Here is a 25,165-nt window from a genome sequence, read left to right as displayed (position 1 = left end):
AGGAAATGTGGGGACTGTGAAAACTCGGAAAACTCAGAGTGGCAAGGAAAGCCTCATTCAGCATCAACCAGTGACTATCCGGTGCCCAAAACTTCTCTCCCTGCTTGTAGTTAACAATACGATGTGGGGTACTTAAAATTCCTTGAGAGGGACTGGCTCCTGAAAGAACACCTTTTTGGGAAGAGGTGGAGGGGAGAAGAGCACTGATGCAGGGTCAAGTGCAGAGATGAACTGGAGCACCCAGACCTGGCTCAGGAGAGCCTGCTATACCCTCTCTTCTTAGCTCAGCACCAGTGACATCAATCTGACAGCTTCCAGTTGGCCACAGGGGACTATTTCAGCACGGAAATCAGCAAATGCTACAAATCAGGGCTCCCCTACTCCTGCCTCCCAGTGGACACCTTTCCATAAGTTTCCCTGCCTCTGCCTGGGACTCCAGCTGCTGCTTCAGGTTTAGCCCCAAGATTGGCCTTTTCCAAGAACAAGAAGTAATCAAGTGATGCAAACTCACAGATGCAGATTCCAGGCCTGAGTGTGGGCACAGAACAGAGCCTGGGGCTCCTCAGGTTGATCATCAACCCCCTACCCTGTGCACCGCATCAATCTGTCTACCCCACAAGCCTTCCAATGACAGGAAACTTAGCGCCCCCTATAAACCGGCCCTGTGACTGCAGCAGAGTAGGTCTCAATATACATTTATTGAATGAAATTAAAAAAAAAAAATTCCTTGAGAGGGTACACCTCATATTAAATGTTCTTAAAATAGACACACGTACACACACATACACACACACAGAGGAACATAAGATAATCTGGCAGGGGACGGACATGTCAGTCACCTTGACTGTAGTGATGATGGCATGGTGATACATTTGCTCAAACTCATCAAATCATATACTCTAAACATGTATGGGGTTTGGGGGGTTTTTTTGTATATCAATTATACCTCAACAAAACTACTTAGGAAAATAAAAAACCGTCCCACCCTCACTGAGGCGCCTCAGGGAGATGGATGACTCCCAGAGGTATTTCTTGACACAGACAGCACAAAGGATAAAATTTTGGACGTCCATCCAAACTTAAAAAGGAGTATATCAAAGAAACATGCTCTGGGTCATAAAGAATATAAGACAACCAGCATTGTTCTAATGACTGTAGATACATGTTTTTTCCATACATATATATATATATATTTTTTTTGCAGTTTTTTTTGTTTGTTTGTTTGTTTGTTTGTTTTTGGCCTGGGGCCAGGTTTGAACCCACCACCTCCAGTCTATGAGGCCAGCGCCCTACTCCTTTGAGCCACAGGCACCGCCCTGTAGATAACATTTTTATTAAACAAAACCCCCCACTTTAATTCTCTTCCGTGGTTTAAATTACAGTGTATTAAATAAATGTTTTACCTTTTCCCCCATTTTTCCATATGTGCATAATCAGCAGTAAGAGAATTATAATATTTTGGCAAAATTAAAAACATTTAATTAATTAAAAATTTAAAAATGATTTTTCCCATTGACTGTTAAGAGCCTGGGTCAGAGTTTCAGCTTGCATGGTGATTTTTTACAGTTCTGTATCACCTCCCTGCAGAGTGAAATAACCTTATTAGAACCATTTGTCCAATGCTTGTCTTGGAAGAGGCCTGTGGAGCACATTAGCTGCCCTTATTCTTATCGCCCCAGTGGTAGACTAAAGGCATAGAATCGTCTTCCTGGGGTATCAAATGAGGATCCAGGAAGGCATTCTGTACGTATAAGCATTTTTGAGCACCCAGATTAAGGGTTTCTTTTCAGCTTCTCCATTCACACTTCCACCTGAACCGCTGAGAAAGTGATTCTAATACCCCAAATCCCTTTGAAGTTAAAAAATACAGTATGTACTCTGTTTGCCCAGTAAAGAAAAAAATAACTTCTTTCTTTGGTGACAACATGAAAATAAAATCTTTTAGGGATGAAGGTACAAGAACCATAGGTTTACCTATGCTAGTTAATGTAGTGAGTTAATTATACATATAATTAAAAACATTTTTTTATAAAAAAAATTTGATAAAATAATGATAATTTAAAAGTTTGGTGACAGCAAAATCGAGCATGTGCAGTTACAAGGCTAGATGGGGAAGAAATTAGCACCAAATCTGGGGGTGCTTTTGGTTACCAGTCCTGTGCCTCCCTTGTTGCAGGGAAGAGAGCCAACATATATATACACACGAGTACGTATTCAGCTTCCCCACAAATGCTGGATGTTGAGTTACCTTATTTAACTCTCACCTCTACCAGGAAATGGGTAATTTGGCCATTTGATAGAGAAGGAAACTGAGGCTCAGAGGTTAAGTGACTTCCCAATGTCATGCAGTTAATAAAACATAAATCCAAACCCAAACTCGGGTGTCTTGGACTCTGCCCCCTTTGTGGCCTTACACAGAGCAGCTTTGCCTGTTCGTGCGATTTGTAAAGGATCTACATTCTTTGCTACATTGGGGATTAAATTGTATCTTATGTTAGAATAAAAAATAGTTTCAGGTACTGAATTTTGAGCCACAGACCTTGTTCCTCCATATCCTATGACTCAACCCCTGGAAAGAACTGCTCTGCAAAGTGGGGTGGCCCTGTAGAGGTCACTTGGAGTAGGAAAGGCTTTGACGTATGTAGGAAGCCCTGTGAAAACACTCTCAGCAGCACTGGGGAAAGGCAGGGAACAGCACACCTTGCCAACAGCATTTGACAATCCCCCACCCCACAACCCCGCAGAAAAGATCAAAAAGTCAGAGGCTTTGTGGGATGCGTGGAGGTGCATATACCAAGTTTAATGACATCACTTAGCTAAATAGAAATAAAGAGAAAATATTTGTTTCATTTATTTTGTTCATGATACAACCTTCTATCTCAGTTCCTGACTTTCTTTCCAGAGCCTACAGAACAGACTAGTCTTAATACAAAAGATAGAGTCAAAGCAACCAGGATGCTCCTGACAGTGCTTAGGAGATGATAAAATTATAACATTGGTGGAAAGTCATAAAGCGCTTTGATAATGTCATCTAACTCAGTCCTCCTCAATACCCCAGTGAGGTGGATATTCACCCATCTTATTAATGGGGAGCATAAGACAGGTTAGACCACACATCTAAGATCGCACAGTCACGATGAATAAATGTAGCCAGCCACTAATCCAGATCCCCTGACTCAATCTACCCACACCCACTTCCCCACCACTTTCTGGGACAAGAGTTCTGCAAATATCAGTTAAAATAAACTGAGTTATGAAGGATGGAGACAGCTGATCCAAGATGAAGGAAGCTCTGCACATAGTCATTTACTCACCAAACATTTAAATTAGTAAATACTGTGGGCTAAACTCAGAGTGGCATAGATAAATGAGACATCTCTGTGCCTTCAAGAATCTCCCAAGCTAGTAGAATATATCTAAGAGAAGAAGAAACAGCATTTAACTCTTAAGGGAATACACACTGGTGAAATGCTGGGGCAGTGGCAAACATATTTTCTCAGTGAGTACACGCATGACTAGGAAACAACTGCCAACCGTAAGACAAGGGACCCATCCATTAGGCAAAGGATTTTGTTAATAATCTGGAGATCATATTTTTCAACTTCCCTGATCTCAATCAGCTGCATTTGTTAGCAAATTGGCAATTGGTGTATTTTTACATTTTTAACAAACTAATCATGTATCAGTCAGGATAGATGAAGGGATGCTGCTGTAACAAATGACCCTAACATTTCAGAGACTGCAAACAGCAATGATTGTTTCTTGCTCGTGTCATAGGTCATTCACAGACTGGCTACTGGTCCACTTCATCTTTTCAAATATTACTAGTCATAGTAGCAGTGCTGAGAGAAGCATAATGAACCATGCATGGCTCACCAAGCCTATTCCCAGAAGTGACATACATCACTTCTGCACCTATTTTCTTGTGCAAAGTCAACATATCTTTTCCCACAGAGGGGTAGCCTATGTAACGGTCTACCCTGGGTTCAAAATCACTGAAACTCTTTGATTGGAAAAAAAAAATTTAAATATTAAAAATTCTGTTACCAGTTGTTTTCAAGTTTACAGATATGAGAATTTTCATAGGTAACATATTTACATGGTGATCAACAACATTACATGACAGTAGAAATGTTTCCAAATATCTGCTTTCCAAAGATTCTCCAAAACATGAGCCTGGTTTTTTGTTTGTATTTTGACAATGTTACTTTTTCACTCATAATTACAATCTATCTTTTATATCAGCAAGACAGATTATTTGGGAGAAAATAAATACACTTGAAAATGAGATCCACTTTTCATTGCCAAAAAAAAGTTAACAAATTTGAAATATCTGAGAAAAAATATGCAACTCATCTTTAAATATCACACTTTTGAGTACTTGGTACAATATAAGCAGAAAATTTCTGTGTGTTATAAGGGCTTTAAATGTAATACTTCATCTCGCAAAGATTCAATTTTAAGATATTCTCTCTATAAAATTCATTATATTGATAACATCTTCCTAATCAGGACTTTAAAACTTGGTCATATCATAGGGCCCTGACCATGAAGGGCTGCCCTGTGCATGCTGGGAAGTCCAGCAGCATTCTTGGCCTCTCCTTACTAGATGCTAGTAGCACCCTCCCCTCCAGTTGTGACAACTGGAAATGTGCGAGAGGGTGGGGCAAAAATCAGCCCTGGTTGAGAACCATCTCCCTGTGGTCCCTCTCAGGCCCAGCATTATCCTGCTCCTGGAGTGAGTCAGAAGATGGAGCAGGCAGCATCTGCCGAGGCCTTGGAAGCGTTTGTGTGCCATCTGCTGGTGACCTGAAGCCCCATCTTCTCCAAACCCAGCTACCTATCTGGCCATCATCCCTGGAGGGTGTTCAGAGATTCTGATCTGGGGAAATGGCTAGAAAAGAAAACCAAGAATGTAGGACTTGTGTGTGTGTGTACACACGACTGTGTAGAAGATTAGCAAGTCAGGCCAGAAACTGGGTTGTTTGGGCTAATATGGCCTTGGATAGAAAAGCTGCTAGCTTCTTTACACCAGCTGTTTCCAACTGAGGTGATCCTTCCCCCTCACCCCCACCCCCACCCCACCCCACCCCCGGGGACACGGCAGCATCTGGAGAGACAGTCCAGTTTGCAACTCCTAACCAGTCCAACCCCTTTGATTTCCAGATAGGGAAATCAAGACTCGGAGAGAGCAATGACTTGCTGAAGACCAAGCAGTGACCACTGGTGGACATGGCTTCCTGACTGCCATTCCCAGGACACTTGTCAGGGCCAGGATCCCTAGCTTCAGTCACCCCATCCCACCCGTCTCTGTGATCTCACTCAACTTCCCGCTCAGATCCTTTCGCCTGGGATCTCACTTGGGGAAGGGCTCTCCCTGGGTTCCCAGGACCCCTTTGTTTTAGTGAATTTATGCTTTGGGCTGGGCTGATCCAACACTGTGAGGAGGGGCCCCTCTCCAGCCCCCAGCTGAGGGCAGTCTGGAGAAATGTACATTATCGGCATATACAAACGCTACTGACTTGTGGACATCCATTTTCTATCCTGAGACACTGCTGTATTTTTTGATCACTTCCAGGAGTCTAGTGGTAGTCTCCCACTTCCCACCTGACATGTGACTGCCCAGGCGCCCACCATTTGAGTAACATCGCCATTCCTTAGGTTGTTTGCTTTTTGTTTTTGAGCTTACTATGATCCAGCTCTCAGCAGGCACATCCAACTCAGTCATCCCCGCAGTGAAACCTGCCATTTCCACTACTGTGTAATCACCAGCTAATTGTATTTGATGCCATTCCTCTTCCCACACACACACCTGTTGGAGGTTGGCAACTGCCTTGACTCTCCTCCCCCACCCCCATCTCCTCCTGCTGTTTCTATGGTGCTGCTGAGGAACTTCTTTTTTTTTTTTGCAAGATGCTTTCCATGGCAACAGGCGCTGTGGCTTTGCAGTGAAGCAGCAGCTGCCTCTTCCTTAGAGTCTCCAAGCATCGCCCAGATGCCCTGGCCTCCGGCCTCAGCTGCTGACGTCCTGAGTGGCTCAGGCAACTTGCACTCTTCCTGCAGCCTGGAATGTTTGGCCACACTTGTTTGCATGGCTTGTCCCTTTCCTGCTTATCCTTGGCTTAAATGCCACATCCTTGGAGCTGTCCCTGACCTGCTCCTAATCACTCTTTACCCCTGTCTCCTGCTGTAGTTCTTCTGGCACTTGTCATGAGCTGCAATTCTGTTGTCTATTTGTTCTCATCTGACTAGAATATAAGTTACACAAGGATAGAAACTTCGCCCCACTCAGTGCTCAATTTCCAGAGTCTGGCCCAGGACTGCTGCAGAGTAGGTGCTCAGAAGTGACTGATGATACGATGAAGGTCCCCTGCCTCTTCTCCAGCTCTCAGCCTTCAAGTCCAGGGGAACATCATTTACCCAGGTGTGATGTTAGGCTCCTTGCCATCTGTCAGGGGAGCTATATGTAGGAGTTTTTCACAAAGAAATAGGAAAAAGAACAGCCAATAGAAAAGCATTTCAGTCTGGGATTCTCCAAGCAACGCCAAACCTCAGTGTTACCAGCCCCTGTTAACTTGAGCAGCCATTTCATGCAGGGTCAGGCTCTAACAAGGTTGGATGAGCCTATGTGCCTTGCTGACATCTGGAGATTGTTTATTCACTTCCAAGGCCTACTGTCAATAGGTAAGTTGGGGAACTGGACTCCGCAGTATTGGTCAAGGACCCAGGATACTCTGTGCACCCAGTGAAGTGTTGACTAATTATAAATTTAGTAGAGAATAAAAATGCTTTATTGTAGACTAACGATATAACCACTTTGAGATAAGAAAATATTGTGCAACCTTGTAACCTATGAGGAGGAATCTGTTTAACCTATACTATGATGAGTAATAATAGTGCTGATATTTACCTTTACTATGAGAATAAAATATAACAAAGAGAAAGAAGAGGGCAGACTAGTTCTTTGGGAAGTTATCCCCACTGCTTTCTGGAATTGCTGGCTTTTTGGTAAATAAAAGTAAAACTCTGATCTGTCATCCGCTTCTCTGTTGATTGGCTTGGGTGACAGATGGATGGACTCCTTGGTCCAACAATATTAGTGGCTGAAAACAACAACCACTTTATTTGCTCAGGATTGAGTGGTGAGGAATTCAGGCAGGGCTTAACCAGGCAGTTCTTTTGCTCCACGTGGTACTGACCAGGGTTATTCGCTCAGTAGCATTAAGACCTTGGTGGCTGGGCTAGGCTGGGCTGGAAGGCTCCTAGAGGCTTAACTTTAGTGTCTGGTGCCTTGGTGTTCCTCCACAGACCCCTTTCTCTCCATTTGTTTAGCTTGGGCTTCCTCACAGCTTGGCAGTCCCAAGAACTAGACTTTGTACATGGCAGCTGGCTTCCAAGATGGAGCATTCCAACCTGTGGAAGTTGAAGCTGCAGATCTCAAAACTCTGCCTCAAGGGTTTGCACAGCATCACTCTGCCCCATATTATTAAGACAAGTTAGAAGGGTTGCCCCGACTCAGAGGGAAGGGAAATAAACTCCACCTCTCATGGGTGGAGTAGCAAAGACTATGGCCATGTTCCATCTGCTGCAGAACCAGTCCCTTCCCAGGCCCAGGCAAGAATGTCAGACAGTCTCATTAAGTGTGGAACTAGATCACAGAACAGAAAACTCCAGGGACTCGGCTACAGGATTTATGGGTTGCCTTTCTCGGCTCTGCCACAACTGCAACTTAGCACTCAAGACTCTTGGTCACTGCTTCTCCCACTTCCAAATTCCACTTCCCAGTTCAGGGACTCATGGACCCATCATTTAGTTAAGCTGCCAGCTCCAGCCTACAGGACAGAGGCACACATCTGGCTATGGACCTAAAGACTATCCAAGTTATTGGGGGAAGATCCTGGAGAGGGAAGGTGGTTGAAAACCAGAGGCAGGATGAACGCACTCCCCAAAGCAAGTCTGCTTTGGATATCAAGACCAGTGGCACCCAAGGAGTATGAGGTTTAGCAGACCAAGTGCGGTGGTTCATGCCTGTAATCCTAGCACTCTGGGAGGCTAAGGCGGTGGATCGCCTAAGCTCAGAAGTTTGAGAGCAGCCTGAGCAAGAGTGAGATCCTGTCTCTACTAAAAATAGAAAAATTGGGTGTTGTGGTGGGCACCTGTAGTCGCAGCTACCTGGGAGGTTGAAGCAAGAGGAACTCTTGGGTCGAAAAGTTTGAGGTTGCTGTGAGCTATGATGATGCCGCAGCACTTTACTCTGGGAGACCCAGTGAGACTCTGTCTCAAAAATACAAAAAGCAAACAAACAACAAAAAAAAAATGTTTAACACATAATGAGGCTTTCTGGGGAGAACTGGACAGGAGCTGGTCCAAAAATGGTGGAGAAAGCAAGGAAAGAAGGCTGCCTTGGGGGTTTGTGGGGATTAGTGAGTGGGTTTGGGGCGAGGATTCCCAAGCACTATTTGACTTAATCAATAGCACCACAGGAAGGGGCACTGTGCTGTCCCATCAGCAGGCCCAGAGGTGCAGTAGAAGGTGGAGAGGGAGGGATGATACTTACAAGCCATCAACAGTCAAGTATCAAGACACAGAGTCAGACGTTTCATACCTGGATGGAGTTGGAACATATTCTTCTTTGTAAAGGATCTCAAGAAGGAAAAAAAGTATCCAATGTACTCAATACTATTATTAAACCGATATATAAACACTTGCACACTCATATGAATGATAAAACGTAAATATCATCTAGCAAGAGAGAGAGGGGAGGAGAAAGAGGGGAGAGAAGGCGGAGGGCAATCGGTGGGAGGAGGGAGGGATTTGGCGGGATCTCACCTGAAGTGCACAATGCAAGGGTACATTTCAAAATAACTAATAGCAAATTATAAATGTCTTACCACAAAAATATGTGAGGTGATGGTTATGTTAATCAGTTTGATTTAAGCATCTCACATTGTATATCAATTTATCACATTGTACCCCATAAATGTATACAGTTATGATTTAATAAAAAAAAAAAGGCCAGCACTACAGTTTCTTAAACCCATTCCTTCCGATTACCCACACCAGCTCTAAAGGCTGGAGACCCAGGAGGCTCTGAGCTGAGGGAAACAGAAGGGTAGGGGCAGGTGAGTTTGCCCCAGGCCTGGACTTTGGGTGGAGCTGCACTGAGCCCAGGGAAGAAAGGGCAGTGAGGCTGGGCTGGAGTTGTGGCGGACAGAGGGCAGAGCAGGCCCTTGAAGAAGAGAAATCCTCAACCCCCCCCCACCCCCAGGGTTTTCATCTTCTGAAATAATCTGCTCAGATGAAAATAGAAAATGCTCGTGGCTAAGGTGATACTTGCTTTGAGTGATTGTAATCAATGACTTTGGATCAAACTAAGCCTAGATCAGCCTAAATGCCACCTCCTCCAGGAAGCTTGCCCTGTCTCCCCTTTTCATCCACTAGCTCTGTGGCTTTTGGCCTTGCCTGGGCTGCCTCATGTTGTCACTGCTGATTCTTAAGGTCACAGCTGTGCACTCACGTGTCCCTGACATCTTCCTCTCCCATCACCCTCCTTTCCACACCCTGGCCTCCAGGGACATCCATCATCATCCCATGCTCCATTCTTCAGCAGGCCATGTGCACATGCTATCCCCCTACCAGCAACACTTCTCCACTTCCACCCTCCCCGTTGTCATCCTGCTCAGCTCAATGACAGAAACCCTGCCTAACCCCACCCCATCTCTTCCCTGGTCAGCCAGGGCATGTCCCTGTAAGGGATAAATGAAAATCTCAGGAACCACCCCCCACACAAACATTCATTGTGCCAAAAAGAAGAACTGAGTCACAAAAGCACTGCTGTCCTCTCCCCAGTGAGCTACAGGGGTCCTCTTTTAAGAAATGAAGGGTCTTAGAAAATGACTGAACAGGTTTTATTTCTGGTGGACAGGGTCTGGGAGGGAGAAAGGAAGCCTGCTAGGCAGATAAGCCTCATCATAAGAGCCCTCAGGGAAATGCTTTTATTCAGATCTTTAAAAGGTGTCAGACTCACAGCAAACCTATCCCAGATCAAATTACAACAGGCTTGGCTGCATTTAACACAGCTTTTCTGCATATGCAAATTTACCCAGCCTCCCCACCTGGACAGCCTTACAGCTTGATTCCTGTTCCTCCACAGCCACCTCAAAATATGTCAGAGAACTAGAGGGGATGTTTGGGGGTAAAATTTTTATTTCCTTCAGCTCCCCACCAAAACTCTTCAAGATACACAGGCCCTGTAAAATGAGCGCACGTCAATTACAAATTTAGGACTGTAGACGGAATAAACTCTTAAATCTGGATTCCAGCTTATCTCTACAAACGCAAATCAGGAAGAGATCACGCTTCTACCCACTCTGAGAAGGTTCACAACACTGAATGTTTATTCCCTTTCATTCATCTTATCTTGTGCAGATTTAATGGCGCCGCGTGTAACTTCACAAGAATACCTCTGCTCACCTCCTTCCGCGTCCCTTTCCCCTGTTTCCGCGCCTCCTCTTTCCTTTAAATGGAAAGTTCTCAACCTCTTCTACAAGAGCCCAGAACACAACAGACACTTGTGGGCTGTGCTTTTCCCAGACTCATTCTCAAAATCTTGGCTTAATAAACCCCAATTAGTTGTGACCCTAGTCTTCAGTCACTTATTATTTAAGTTAACATCCCCATCACAGTCAACCCTGAGTCCTGAACTCCTCCAGGGCACAACCACAGCGCGCGGCTGCTGGCACGTGTGCCTCTCACATCAACCAGAACCGGATAGTTTAGTTCACCGAAGAAGGAGCTCAGGAAATAGCTGAGAACGGGGGAGAATAAAGGCAGGAAGGCTTCCCCTCTGTCCCTCTCTGTAAAAGGGGGTGTCTGGCTAGATGAGTTAGTGTTCGGAACAGCAGAGGGATAGGTTTGCGTGCTCAAAACTGATACAGCTTTTTTCCACCCAAAGCCCCAGCGCAAAGATTTTAGGAACGCTGTGTCCGGAAGAGGTGCCAGCGCGGTTAAGAGATGGTGGCGCGCCCTCTGGTGGTGAAATGTTCAACTGCGGGGCTCGGCCCCGCGGAGCGCTTGCTGACGGCGGTGGGTGATCTGTACTCCCCGAGCTTGTTAAAGTGCGGTTTCCCTGGGCCCGCCCTGCCCCAACCGGGTCCGCGATTCTGATTCAAGACCTTGGGAAAAAGCCTGTGTGATTCGCCACTTTTAATAAGTACTTCTCTTCTGGAGGACTCCAGGGCCACATTTTAAGGAATGCTAGTCTTGGGAAAAGGCAGTGGAACCGGTCAGATTTTCAGAGCCTCGGGGTCTCCGCCGCGGCCGTGGGCGTGGCCTCAGGAGCAGCTGAGTTCTCTAGGACCTGCGCAGCCTCCTAGCCCAGGGGCGAGTCCAGCGAGGGGACAATGTGTTTTGGAGCTGTCTCCTGGCTGGCTGTACAATTGACTGAGGTTAAATCTCATAGTAATAGTCAAAAGTGGAAGAACCAGAAATTTCTGGGTTCAAATCCCAGCCCTCCCATTTACCAGTTGTGTGACCTCAAACCTCTCTGGGCCTCCACCAGCTCCTCCAAAGGCAAATCTCTTGGGATTCCTAGGATGATTTAATGTGGCTACATCATCAAACATGCGACCCAGCACACCTGATATTGTTACAGTTTTTGTAATTATTGTTATTTATTCAACAGACCTTTACATAGGACTTGTTCTGTGCTCAGCAGTGTGCTAACCACTGGAAGTTAGAGGGAATGGGAAAACACAGAAAGAGGAATAAAATGTTGTTCTTGTTTCCAAAGAGCCCACAGGCTAGCAGGGACAGCAAAGGGTGGTCTGCATGTATGTCCACCCTCAATATGGCTGCAGCCTCAGCCTTTGTTCAACTCCAACCACATGAGAGACCCTGGCAGTAATGACAAACAAGTGCTGTTGTTTTATGCCACTAAATTTAGGGTGGTTTGTTACCCAGAGATACAGAACTAAGACTTCTGTGTGTTCACATATCCAAAAGTCAGATAGAAATAGATGAACTTAAGAAAGGGATAGAGACGACCAAAGCCCAAATCCTGTAATGGGTTCTTTCTAACACACTCTTGCTCTCCCTTGCTGTAAGGAGTAATAAATACAACTTGTTCAATTAGAGGTGTATTCCTGGTGGGTCTTTGGCTGGAGGACACTGAAGCAAGACAAAATCATCAGCGGAAACTGGTCCACAGGACCTCTCTATACTGTTTCTGCAACTGCCTATAAGTCTGTAATTATTTTGAAATAAAAACTTAAGGTTTTTACCATGAAAAAAAAAAAGAAAGAAAGAAAGGGATAGAGAAATAGAGGCAGAGTTCCCAGGGTGTCTAAACAGTCCACCTGTACCTTTTCACATTTCCAGACAAGCTTCAGGCTCCAGGCCCCTGCACCCCCACCACTGCAGGAGTACGTGCTGTGTTTCATGAGTGCTTTGTTGAAGGCCCTCGCTCTTAAGATAGTATGGGGAAGCACTGCCCTCTTTCCTCCCCTACTCAGTCTCCACCTCTCACCACTTTTCAAACCTCTTTCATGTGGGTAAAGCATTTAAGAGTCCAGAGACCTGTACTTAACCACCTTCTGTGAAATTTTTGCATGAGGGTCGCTTTGGCCTGTATCTATCGTCTTTGCGCTTCCATCTAAACCGAGACTGCAGCTCTATACATGCATGCACCCATTTTTCTAAAGGCTGCAAGAAACCAATTCTATCTAGTTATAGGTGAACAGCACATTTGCCAGGGGCTTTATTTTCTTCTCTAGGTGTTTGTATTGTCCCCAATTTTTCCTAGCAAACACTATTCTTATGTTGCCAATACAATTCAAAACAACAACAGCATTTTTAAGGGCAGATATCTGGGCTCCATCTGTAATGCAGGAAATGAGAAGGGAATTGAGAATGGTTAAGGCAGAGGGCAGCTTAAGTTGAGCCCTGGGCTGGTATGAGAGTGTAAGTCAGCCATCAAGAAAAGATTAGGTTGAGCTCAAGTTCCAGTGGAGCAGAGGAGGGTCACCAGTGTGTGGGAATCATGTCTACAGCACAGTTCAGGCAGCTGTTGGGACACTGGGAAAAGCAGCTCTGTCTGGGGGAACCTAACTGCTGCCACTGCTGCAACCCCTGCCCCCCATTTCTGAGGGACAAAGATGAAGGGTCCTCAGCTTCCCTACCCCCGCCCTGTGATTCCCAATCAGCATATCCCTGCTTTCTTACATCAGTACTTGCTGAGCTCCCTGCTGTTTTCAGGACCACAACACTCCCCCAGCTTTGAGCACAGACTTTGGCTTCTCCTCATTCATTCATTATTCATTGACTGACTTTCATTCATTGTCTTCTCTAGGGCAAGTCTGTCCTGATGTGGCAGCACAATATGCCTGTGACATGGTTCTTTGTCCTCTGGGGCCTTCCAGATATTTAATGAGAAACGCTTGCCCTTCCAGTTGTAACAGGTAAGGTTTAACAATTCAGAAGGCTCCTCCCCAGGCCTTAGGAGAAGAAGCATCCAGCTGCTGGGGGGCGGAGGGGCTGAGCTCAGAGTTGGTGGCTGAGCCCAGCCCGCCACAATGACAATGGCCGTCAGCCTCCCTTTCTGTACCATCCAAGACCAGTGGCTTCCACTGGTCCAAAAGTCTTTTCCATCTTTCCATCACCTGGGCCTATTCTTTATGAAAGAAAATAACTGCCCACACATAAGGGCTGCATGTACTTCATGGGATTCAGGAAACTCCCTAAATTATACAGTGTTGCACATATGTGCATATTTTAGGCAAAGCTTTCTCAGACTACTCTGTCAGGACCGCAACTCAAAGGAGTTTAACCACACTTTGTCAGCCATATTTACACATACGGGGATAAATGAATAGTGTGCAACTCATCTGGAATAGCAGAGCAGAATAACCCACGTGTACGTTGCACGTGCCATTGCCAGACACTATTTTAAGCACTTTACAGATGTCAAATTATGACAACCTTGCGATTTAGGGACAATTATTACCCACCACAGTTTACTGATGAGGACATCAAAGCAGAATATGCAGCTTAACCAGGGGCGAAGTCAGAATTCAACCCAGGCAGGTTATCTCTCCACCACTGCTGGAACCAGAAGAGAAGGAGGAAACACGCTTGCTGTGGGGCTCAGCACGTTCAAGGATGCCCCCCGCACCTCATTTGACAGGTGAGGAATCTAAGGTTTAGAGCAGTGATTTTAAACTGGTGTGCCATGAGAGGATCTGAGGTATGCTGTGAAAATTTTTAAGTTCATTAATCAAATTATTTTTGAAAGAAGTTCAAAGCACAATAAGTATGTATATATATATATATATATATATATTTTTTTTTTTTTTTTGTAGAGACAGAGTCTCACTTTATGGCCCTCGGTAGAGTGCCGTGGCCTCACACAGCTCACAGCAACCTCCAACTCCTGGGCTTAAGCGATTCTCCTGCCTCAGCCTCCCGGGTAGCTGGGACTACAGGCACCCGCCACAACGCCCGGCTATTTTTTGGTTGCAGTTTGGCCGGGGCCGGGTTTGAACCCGCCACCCTCGGTATATGGGGCCGGCGCCTTACCGACTGAGCCACAGGTGCCGCCCAATAAGTATATTTTTTACTTTAGTCCTTCCTTTTTTGTTTTTTTTGCTTGACATAATTTAAGTGTGTCATGGAAGTAACATAGGTTCAAGTGTGCTGTGAGATAAAAGGTTGAAAAACAGTGGTTTAGAGAGTCAGCAGTGGCAGAGCCTCTCTGACTCCAAGGCCCAACCTCTGCCCAGAGCGTCGCAAGGGCAGGTGCCAGGAACCAAAGGGCAGTGGCTGTGTGCCCACAGCAGGAACAAGCTGCCCATACTCTGGGCTGTCGTCAAGCACACACTGACCCCTGGAATCTGCTGCACCAGCCCCTAACTGACTGCAGAAGACAGGCTGAGGGAGTAAAACCCCAACTTGTAGACTATTGCACAGGGAATTTATTTCTACCTTCATGAAACCAAAACTCAACAGCATCATTCACTTATCATCCATTTGCTCGGCAGCTAACACACCACGTGCGACATCCTGCCCCAGCACTTGGGTGTGCCAGCCAACAAAGCTGCAACTGCTATTCTGGTGACATTAAAGCTTTGCCCAAGTGGGGACAAAGCTCCAGGAGGTGCTCAGAAAGAACACAGTCCTGCTGCCCTGGTACAAACCCTGACTCTGGAATCTGAGCTGACAACTTTCGTGGGCTAACATTTTCTCATGTGTGAAATGAGCTAAGAATAGTATTCCTCGTGTGTGTGAGAGAGAGAGAGGTGAGAGCAGGCAAGAAAGAACTGAACGGGATTATAGCTCTCCCTCTGCCTGACCCATCAGGCAGTATTGACCAGTTTTGGACCCCAGGCCGGTTGGGCCCAGGACTGTGCTTTGTTAGTCCCGGGCTTTGTTGCACCTGCTTTGTTAGTCCTGTGTTCCAGCTCGCTCAGGGAACCCAGCTTATCCTGATGGTCGGCAGTGTATGTGCGTTCCACTTGGGTGAAGTCTCGAAGGGACTGGAAACACATTCTTCTAGAGGAAGCTTGAAGAGTCCAGGTTATTTCATTCAGGACACCCAAGCCACATCAGTCCCTGTATCATCCCCAGCTGCTTGAGAAAAGTGCTGGGGTGCAGAGGCTCACTGATTACTGGAGAGAGAGCAGGTTTAACTCCATTGTCAAAGTAACACACACACAAGTTAAATTATTCCTGACTCGAGGAGGGGGTCTGGCCTCCCCCCGCCCCCCACCGACACCTTTGCTCTGGGGTGCCCTGTCCTTATGGTCCAACTCAAGAAATCATAGCACATTCCATGCTCAGAAGTCATAGAGACCAGGATTACCTGGTAGGACCAGCCCACAGAGAGCGGGTTCTCTCCACTTCCACGTTCCTGCCATTCCTTGCCATTCCCTGGAAGCTCCTTACCTCATCTGGGGGGTGCTGGAGTCTGCCACCTGGTCTGCTGCAGCCCCTCATTGTGCAGGTAGGAGGTGACTGAGGGCCTGAGAGGGGTGTGCATGGGCTTAAATTCACACAGTACATGAAGGGCCTCAGGGAGAAGCAAGGGCCAGGCCGTCCTCCAGGCCCTGCACAGAGACAGAGGGTTCCCTAGTAGGCAGGAGTGGATGTTCTTTTGGGAGGAGGTGAGCCAGCTTCCAGTGAGATCTCTCTATCGAGTGCCCATGGATCTGTTCATTAATAATTACCTGATCAAGGAGGCAGTGGGTAGTGCTGAGAGGCCCTTATTTTTCCAATCCTCCTGGGGCTGATAAGTCGTCTCTAGAGCACAGACAGCCACCCAGGGACTACTTCAGGACTGACTGTACCGTGAGTAACCTTTTGAGTCGATGGAGATGGGGGAGACTCCAGAGAGAGAGGGACCAGCCATCCCAGTTTGCCTAAGATGGGGAGTTCTCTTGGGACATGGGACTTTGGGTGCTAAAACCAGGAAAGTCCTGGGCAAGCTGGGATGGCTGGTCACTCCCACCCCCAGAGGTAAGAGATACTTAGGCTAGAAAGACCCTGACCCATGACTATACCCAACCTCCTTGCTGCACTGGTGGGAAACTGCATAGACCTAGAAGATTGTCTCCCAAGGACATGTAGCTCGTTCAGGGCAGCACCAGCCTGGACTCAGGCCTGCCAGCCCCCAATCCAGGTGCTTTGGGGAGCTCATGCCCAAGGACAATTGTGGGTCATAGCACAGTAAGGTCACAGAGGACTATGTGAGTGTTAGGGGTCTGGTTATAGGTTGGTAGGGAGCAACATCAAGGAGGGACGTTGAGTAGGTGAGTGGCATGGTCTCAGGTATGATTTAAAATTATCTCTCTAGCTACTGAGTAGAGAACAGAGAGTGGAAAGACCAGTCAGGACCCAGGCCTTGCAGGGGCCAGCAAACCACTGGGCACAGATGAAATTTGGCCTTGCTCACTGCCCAGGAACTAAGAATGCAAGACATAAAATATAAACCTAAAATGTATGAAGACACGTGGAAAATATAAGTTATAAGTATAAAAGATAAATATGAAATGTATAAAGGTTTGAAAGAATCAATAGAGGAACAGTATTTGATGACACGGGAAAATTATATGAAATTCAAATATTGGTGTCTGTAAGCAAATTTTTCCTGGAGCACAGCCACAGCCACCCCCCATGTCCTGTTTGTACTGCTTTCAGCCACCACGGCAGAGTCGAGTAGTGGCCACAGAGACTGTCCCTTGGCAGAAAAAGTTTTCAGAGCCCTGGTACATGTGAAAGACGGTGGGGTCTTGAATAAGGACCATGATAGCGAGAGGGAGCGAGCGAAAACCTGCAGGATGGGCTGATGGGTGAAGCAGGCGGGGGTGGATGAAGTCATGAGAGGAGTTGGGGATGGCCTGAGAACCAGATCATGGTAGGGCCATTTGATTGGGCAGGACCAGATTTGGTGGAGAAACTCAAGCAGCCTATCTTGGGTAAACAAAGGTCATTATGAAAAGGGAGATCAGTCCTAGCCCTGTGACTTTGAGCAGATCCCTTATTGCACATCAGTTTCTTCATCTGTACAGGTGGCAATAGGAAGACCAGTCTTCCTGACCTCTACCTGGAAGAAAGGGCCAAATAAAATGGCAGAAAGGCAGTTTGTAAACTGTCAGGCACACCACACATGTTTGTGGTGGAGCAATGCTAAAGTAAACTCATGACTCACAGCCTGGGCTCCAGGTCACTGAGCTCATGAAGTAAACTCACCTGAAAGATAAGCGTGGCGGAAGCGGCTCCAGGCTGAGTGTGCAGAGCGAGGAGGTCGGTTACTTTCTAGGTAGGTGACTTGGGTCAGTCACTTTTGGAGCCCTTGTGTTCCCCTCTCTCAAACGAGAGTACATTCTAGTGCCAGGAAGAGCTCGCAGAGATGGAAATGCAGTGAATAGGTGGACACACCCTGAAAATGCAGTGAATAGGTGGACGCGAAGGGTATTCTGTAGGATCTAAAGTGCCACCATCAAATAGCTTTGTCACCACACACAGAGAATGATGGAGAGTCTGGGCACTTCATTGCCTTCCTCAAGCCCAGATACAGGAGTTGAGGGCATCCTTCATGATTGCTGGGTGTTGACCCCCTGTCTATCTTCTTAAGTGTTCTGTGTTCTGCTGGGAGATGTCCTGGGCATTCTCTTTCCTCCTATAGGCTGACGAGCACAGAGGATGCACTGTGCCCACCGTCTGCTCCTCCTTCTGGCTGCACTGCTGGCCCTTTCTCATGGTCAGCCACACCCTCAGCATGATAGTGAGGGTCACACCAACAGCTCCCATCAGCAGGTTCCAGGGACGGGTGAGAGCTTCCCCAGCCTCAAGATTGCCCCTGCCAATACTGAGTTTGCCTTCCACTTCTACCACCTGATCGCTTCCGAAAACCCTGGGAAGAACATCTTCTTCTCTCCACTGAGCATCTCTGCTGCCTTCGCCATGCTCTCACTGGGGGCCCGATCGCACAGCCAGACCCAGATCTTCGAGGGCCTGGGCTTCAACCTCACAGAGATGTCCGAGTCTGACATCCACGGGGGCTTCCAGCACCTCCTGCATACACTCAACCTCCCCAGCCACAAGATGGAAATGCGTGTGGGCAGTGCCCTGTTCCTGAGCCACAATCTGCCATTCCTTCCAAAATTCCTTAATGATATCAAGACCTTCTATGAGTCCATACTCTTCCACACTGACTTTCGTGACACCGCGGGGGCAACCCAGCTTATCAACAACTATGTCAAGAAGGAAACTCAAGGAAAGATTGTGGATTTGGTCAGTGGGCTCCACAAGAATGTCTTGATGGTGCTGGTGAATTACATTTACTTCAAAGGTAAGGGTGAAGTTGTTTGTGGATCCTAAATTTCCCAACCCCTTAATTTGTTGACTGGCTAAATATCAACAAAAGTAAGTGAATAGATTACGTCTGATAGGGTTGAACAGCCCTTGGAGGATGTAACATTAGAATATCATGTATTGAAGACAATGTAGTATTGAGGTTTCTATCCCTTCCTATCCTTAGACATATTTTCTTATTTATTTTCTTAGTACATGTAATTTATGAAATTCATTCTAGCCACTGATCATGAGGTGGACTGCTGAATTCATATTCATGAGTTGAACTTGAATACTACTGTGTAAACAGGTCCCCTTGTTTCCCTGAGATAGGAATAAAAAGAGTCTCCACTTCAATGACTGGCTTCCAAGATCAAATGGTCTAACATAAACTTCTCATAAGAAAACCTAAAGGTTTGGGCAAACTATAGCCACTAGGACAAATCTGGTTGGCCACTTTTCAGTGGTTTATGAAAATTATTAACTTTGTTAATAAAGTTTTATTGGCACACAGCCATGCCCATTCATTTATGTATGATCTGTGGCTCATTCCATGCTACCATGGCAGATTGTGCAATTTCTACAGAGCTATTTGATAACAATGGTCATTCTAAAGACATTTTAAAAATACATAAAAGTAGAGAAGAGAAAATTGAAGTGGCCCCTAGTTCTAACACTGAGGCAACCAGTGTTAACAGTTCAGCATCTTTTCCTCCAGTCTTCAGTTCACACACATATGTTAACATAGTTGATATCATGGGGTGGGGACAATTTTGTGCAGTGTATATCAGGGCTCCATCAGAGAAGCAGAGCCACTTCAGGCCAAGGGTAAGGGGATTGTGTTAGAAATTAGGCCTCACACAGTTGTGGGAGACGGTGGGGGAGTGAAGGTCTAACAGATGGGAGAGTTGAAGGGATAGAGAGAAGATTGCTGTGCAGGTGAACAACTCAGAACCTATGGTGGTGTCTGCATGCTGAACACCTCCACTGCCAGAGTGGGTCCATGGAGGGGCACTTGTGGACAGCCAGCTGCCGAACCTCTGGTGGTGGCCCTGGGCCACTGTTGCTCAGCAGGATTAGAATTGGAAAAAGGAGCTTGGAGGCAAACAGGGACAAACTAAGGCACAGCACACAGGGCACCACTGGGTCTGTCCATCACCATAGCTGACCACCAAGACTTTCAGAGAGCAACAGCGACCTCACACGACTTCCAAATATCGTGCTAATAATCAGTTCAAACCCAGAATCTACAGTAGTGGTTCTCAACCTGTGGGTCACGACCCACAGGAACTATATTAAAGGCCCGCAGCATTAGGAAGGTTGACAACCACTGATCTATAAGGAACAAAATTCTGGGAAGTGTTCCCAGACTAATAATCCAGCCAAATTAGTCATCACATGTAATTTACACAGGGAATGTTCATACACCATTGAAAACTTGTTTTTTAAATTTTCTCTTTTGAAATAACTAAAGAAGGAAGATAGTTGGGTTTCATTGTCAGGAAGCCATTGGCTGGGACCCCAATCTCTTACTTTTTTCTGGATAGTCCTAGTGCAGAGACTTCAATTCACACGCCCAACCTACCACCACCTCACTGCACAGACCCTCCTGCCTCTCCCCAGCTCCCACCTCCCCCGCCCACGTGGCAGAGGTTCCCTGGCCCGTCACTCTGATTACTTCCTTGCAAACACTTAACTTCCTTGGCTTTGTCTCCCTCCATCATACTTACCTGGCCAAGCTGAAAACCTGCTTAAATCTAGTGACCTAACTAGTCTACGTCTGCACCCAGCAGCTGAATGTAGTTGGAGAAAACTATCTGATTGAGCTGAGGGTCTCACCAGATTATCTGTGAACATAGCTCTTCCCTGCTTTCTCCACACTGCTCAGCGATTCTATTCACACTTCTCTACAGTCTCCAAAACAATTATTAACAGCTTCTTCCTTCTCAAATCTCTTCCCTACTCCTGACTTTCACTTAATAATCTTGCCTCACACTTCACTGAGAAAACAGAGTTAGGTAAGGAGGAAATCCCACCTTCTCACCTCCAACTCTTCTTGCCTCCCTGCACTTGGAACCACAAGCCCAGACCACCCCCACCCCAATGGCAGAAGTGACCCTCCTACTGAAGGTGACCCCTCTGCTCACACTCCGCAGTCTCTCCTGCCCTTCTTAAAGATGCTGACCCAGCATGTAAGCCTCTTCCCAGCATGACCGAAGTCTTCCCTAGTGTACCAATCCTATTCATACATCAGCAAGCAACATCCTCGTGACCTCTCATTTCACAATGGATCCCAGCCCTACAGGATCCTTGAATGATGTCAGGTCTTGAATGATGGAGATGGTGCACATTGATGGGATAATAAGGCAGGGTCTGCTGGAGCCACTGTCGTGGGGGTTCAGAATGCCAGGTGCCACTCCCCGGCTATGGATGGGCTTCCTGGCCCACAGAGGTCTTATACCTTCCTTCCATCTTTCTTCCAGCTCTGTGGGAGAAACCATTCATTCCCTTGATGACCACCCCCAGCAACTTTTATGTGGACGAAAACACCACAGTCCAGGTGCCCATGATGCTGCAGACTGATCAGAACCACTGGTATCTGCATGACAGGTACCTGCCCTGCTCGGTGCTGCGGATGGATTACAAAGGAGATGCAATGGCGCTTTTCATTCTTCCTCACCAAGGCAAAATGAAGCAGTTGGAAGAGATGTTATCTCCAGAGATATTAAGGAGATGGAACAACTTGCTCCAGAAGAGGTAATGAGTGTGCCACATGGGGCCGAATCTATTCTACTACCCTTCAAATGTACCTTTCCAATGAAAGCCAGCGGCCCCAAGTAGGAAGTGATTATCAAATCACACACTCTAAGATTCTCACCTACTCTAAGATTCTCCCTGGTTTTCCTTAAACAGTGAATTTTCTCTAAGAAAACCTACTCTAAGATTCTCCCTGGGTTTCCTTAAACAGTGAACTTTCCTGCTATATTTAAAATCGGGGAACAGAGAATTGCGCTATGCATCCTGAGTTCTAGGCAGATCTCTTCCACTGCCCAATACCTGGGCCAAGTTTGTTTTTCTCTCTAAGCTTAACCTCTGTGCAAAGAAAGGGGTAGTTCTCTGTCCAAGAGGGCTGACCGAGCTGGCAGGGGGAGTTCAGGAGAACTCTATCCACCCACCCAAGAAATTAGCAAGGATATTCTCGATCATGCTGGAGCTATGAGTAGAAAAAGCCTCCAAACACATATAAGGAAAGGACCCCGGCCCGAGGCCTCATGTGGATATAAAATTCACAAAACTCTTATGGTGGTGGGAATCTAATCCAAACAAATGAACTGGTTCAAAACAAGTGAAACCCCACAGGGCCCCAGCAGAGACAAAGGCAAACTGCCACACAGGGAGATTTACACTCATCTTCCTTGCTTGGCAAACTCCCACACAGGGAGATTTACACCATCTTCCTATGCCTGGCATAGGAAGCAACCTCTGCAGAGGAGGAAGTCCCCAGGGCAGGAGGTCCCCCAGACAGCAGGCCATGCGGACAAAGAGCCTTAGCCTCTGTGAGTGCTTGTGCTGGGCAGTGTGAGTCAGCCAAGGTGCACGTGGGGACAAAACTCAGATGCAACAGAATGGCCAGGAAGGGGGTCACCAAGGAGAGCTCAGCTTAGCAAGGATCCCTGGCTTGTTCATGAATCTAATGTTTTAACTCAATGCCCCTTTTAGGACTTTTTACAGGAAACTCGAACTGCATTTCCCCAAGTTCTCCATTTCTGGCTCCCTCACATTACATCAGATTTTGCCCAAGCTCGGCTTCATTGATCTATTCTCCCCATGGGCTAACTTCTCTGGCATCACTGACCGGGCGAACCTGCAGGCACCCCAAGTAAGTCATTGATAGTCATCAACCTCTAGAGACCTAGGTGAGGGTCTCCTGCCCTCAGGAGCTCTCCCTGTTCCCACATAAAGTCTCAGAGCCTGAGCATGTTCAACCATCCACAGGCACTGACATCCATGAACCAACTGGGTGTGGTGCTCAGTGCTGGAGATACAGAGTGGACCCAGTCCCTGCTCTCAGAGAGCTCTCTAGGTCTAGTCAGAAAGATGACATCTCATAGATCAGTGGTCCCCAACGTTTTTGGCACTAGGGACTGATTTCATGGAAGACAATTTTTCCATGGACACTTGGGAGGGAGCATTACATTCTCATAAGGAGCCTACAACCTAGATCCCTTACCCATGCTGTTTACAGTAGGGATTGTGCCCTCATGAGAATCTAATGCCACCACTGATCTGAGAGGAGGCAGAGCTCAGGCAGTGATGCGAGCCATCGGGAGCAGCTGCAAGTACAGATGAAACTTCACTCACTTGCCCACCACTCAGCTCTTGCTGTGCAGCCCAGTTCCTAAGAGGCCACAGACTGGTACCACCAGGGTTGGAGACTGCAGTCATGGATGATGGCAGTAGAAAGAGATAAATGCAACGATAAAGACAGAGGAACGGTCCAAACTAGTCTGGGGCGGGTGCATCTGTGTCAAGGAGATTTCTTAGTCAAGGAGATTTCTTGGTCATGATGACTTCAGCTAAGAAAAGCAAAAGTGCATTAAAGGGTTAAAGTCTTGGGTTTAAGAGTTGGAATTCTGATCTGTCTCTTATGCTATCCAGGGCTGGGGAGGACTCAGTCTCTGAATTAATTTGCCTCATCTTTAAAATGGACATAATATGGCTAGACACAGTGGCTCACGCCTATAATCCTAGCACTCTGGGAGGCTGAAAGGGGAGGATCATTTGAGCTCAGGAGTTTAAGACCAGCCTGAGCAAAGTGAGACCCATCTCTACTAAAAATAGAAAAATTAGCTGGGCATGTGGAAGGCATCCGTAGTTTCATCTACTCAGGAGGCTGAGGCAGGAGGATCGCTTGAGCCCAGGAGTTGGAGGTTGCTGTGAGTTCAGCTGATGCCATGGCACTTTAGTCCAGGTGACAGAGCAAGACTCTATCTCCAAAAAAGAAAAAAAGGACAATTACTACTAACCTCAAAGGATGGTGATAAAGATGAAATAAGATAACACACAGCACTAGGCGGGGAGTAGGGGTACTTATAGTAACAGCTGTCATTATTATGTCTGATAAGAGGCCACTCAGCTCAACCACCCACCCAGGAGAGAAATCCATGCTGTGATCTCCCCTAGGAGTGGCCTGGTGAGCTGCAATGTGCAGCATTGCTTACCAGCAGTTTCACTTCTCCCAGTCTTGTATGGGCACCCTCTTATGTTGTCCTGGAGATAAAGCCTGTGATTTCCCACCCCTAGAGTTTCCACAAGGCCACCCTGGATGTGAATGAGGTCGGCACCACAGCTACAGCGGCCAGCAGCTTTTCGCTCAGTTTCTTATCAGCCCAGAAGAATCACCGAGTCCTATGGTTCAACCGGCCTTTCCTTCTGGCAATCATTTCCTCCAGCACCCAGAGTGTCCTCTTTCTGGGCAGGGTTGTTGACCCCACAAAGTCATAGGCCCCTGCCCCAGGGCTGGCTCATCTCTCACCAGCAGGAGAAAGAGCAGCTTCATGTTCAAAGTGGAGGCCAAGAAGATGCCGAGATACAGGAAAGAAGGTGCTGGCCAGGGGGCAGGGTATGGGTAGCACCAAGGTGGGCATGGACTAGACACCCAGCTCCTGGAGCCGTGCAACCTCAGGCAGACATCCAACCTCTTAGACAAAGTTTCCCCCACTGCCCGAAATCCTCCACGGGGAGTTGTATGAATTAAACAAAATGATGACTATGAAGAGAATGGTTCAGTGTGTTACACACAGTAGATACTCAAGAAATGTGTCCTCTGCCTGTTCCACTTGGGGTTGCCCTATACTTTCCTATATGCCAGGTCTCAGATACAAGGTAAGAGGAACCCCAAGTTCCAGTTGGTTGCCTGGAAGGTGCTAAAGGGGGACAGCCAGCTGCCCCCATGCAGGGCCAGCACCTTGTTCCAGAGCAGGGGCTGAGGAAGCTTTGGCAGGGTTGAGCACCAACCATCCTCGACAGAGACCTGGTCTGGAAGGCTCAGTGAGGCACTTCACCCACCTGTGGCCACAGAGATATGGTCAGGATCTCTCCCAGGACAGAAGGCCATAGTCAAGGAACATGCTGCAAGGCATGCAATGGACCCCAGAGCCCTGTCTCTGCTCTGATGTGTTCTCGAGCTTCAGGCAAAGCTCTGCCCCTCTTGAGTCTCAGTTTCCCCCGCTGGGTAATCTGAGCTGGCTCAGGTGGTCTAGCTCAGACCGTTCAAGTATATGGGGTGAATTCTCAGAGGAGGGTCCACCTAGAGTCT

The 25,165-nt window shown here is 46.9% G+C and overlaps 1 protein-coding gene across 1 annotated transcript; it reads left to right on the top strand.

Moving 5' to 3' along the window:
* The first annotated feature begins 16,224 nt into the window (after window positions 1-16,224).
* On the top strand, window positions 16,225-24,619 carry SERPINA4 (serpin family A member 4). The gene is made up of 5 exons (XM_053603313.1): window positions 16,225-16,341; window positions 18,179-18,844; window positions 21,330-21,603; window positions 22,567-22,726; window positions 24,151-24,619. The coding sequence occupies exons 2-5, from the start codon at window positions 18,196-18,198 to the stop codon at window positions 24,349-24,351; spliced, it is 1,284 nt and encodes a 427-aa protein (XP_053459288.1). The 5' UTR covers window positions 16,225-16,341; window positions 18,179-18,195; the 3' UTR covers window positions 24,352-24,619.
* The last annotated feature ends 546 nt before the right edge of the window (window positions 24,620-25,165 follow it).

Source organism: Nycticebus coucang, chromosome 9, assembly GCF_027406575.1.
Source record: "Nycticebus coucang isolate mNycCou1 chromosome 9, mNycCou1.pri, whole genome shotgun sequence".
NCBI lineage: Eukaryota > Metazoa > Chordata > Mammalia > Primates > Lorisidae > Nycticebus > Nycticebus coucang.
The sequence above is the reverse complement of the archived record's forward strand: the minus strand, read 5'-3'. Positions and strand labels throughout refer to the sequence as shown.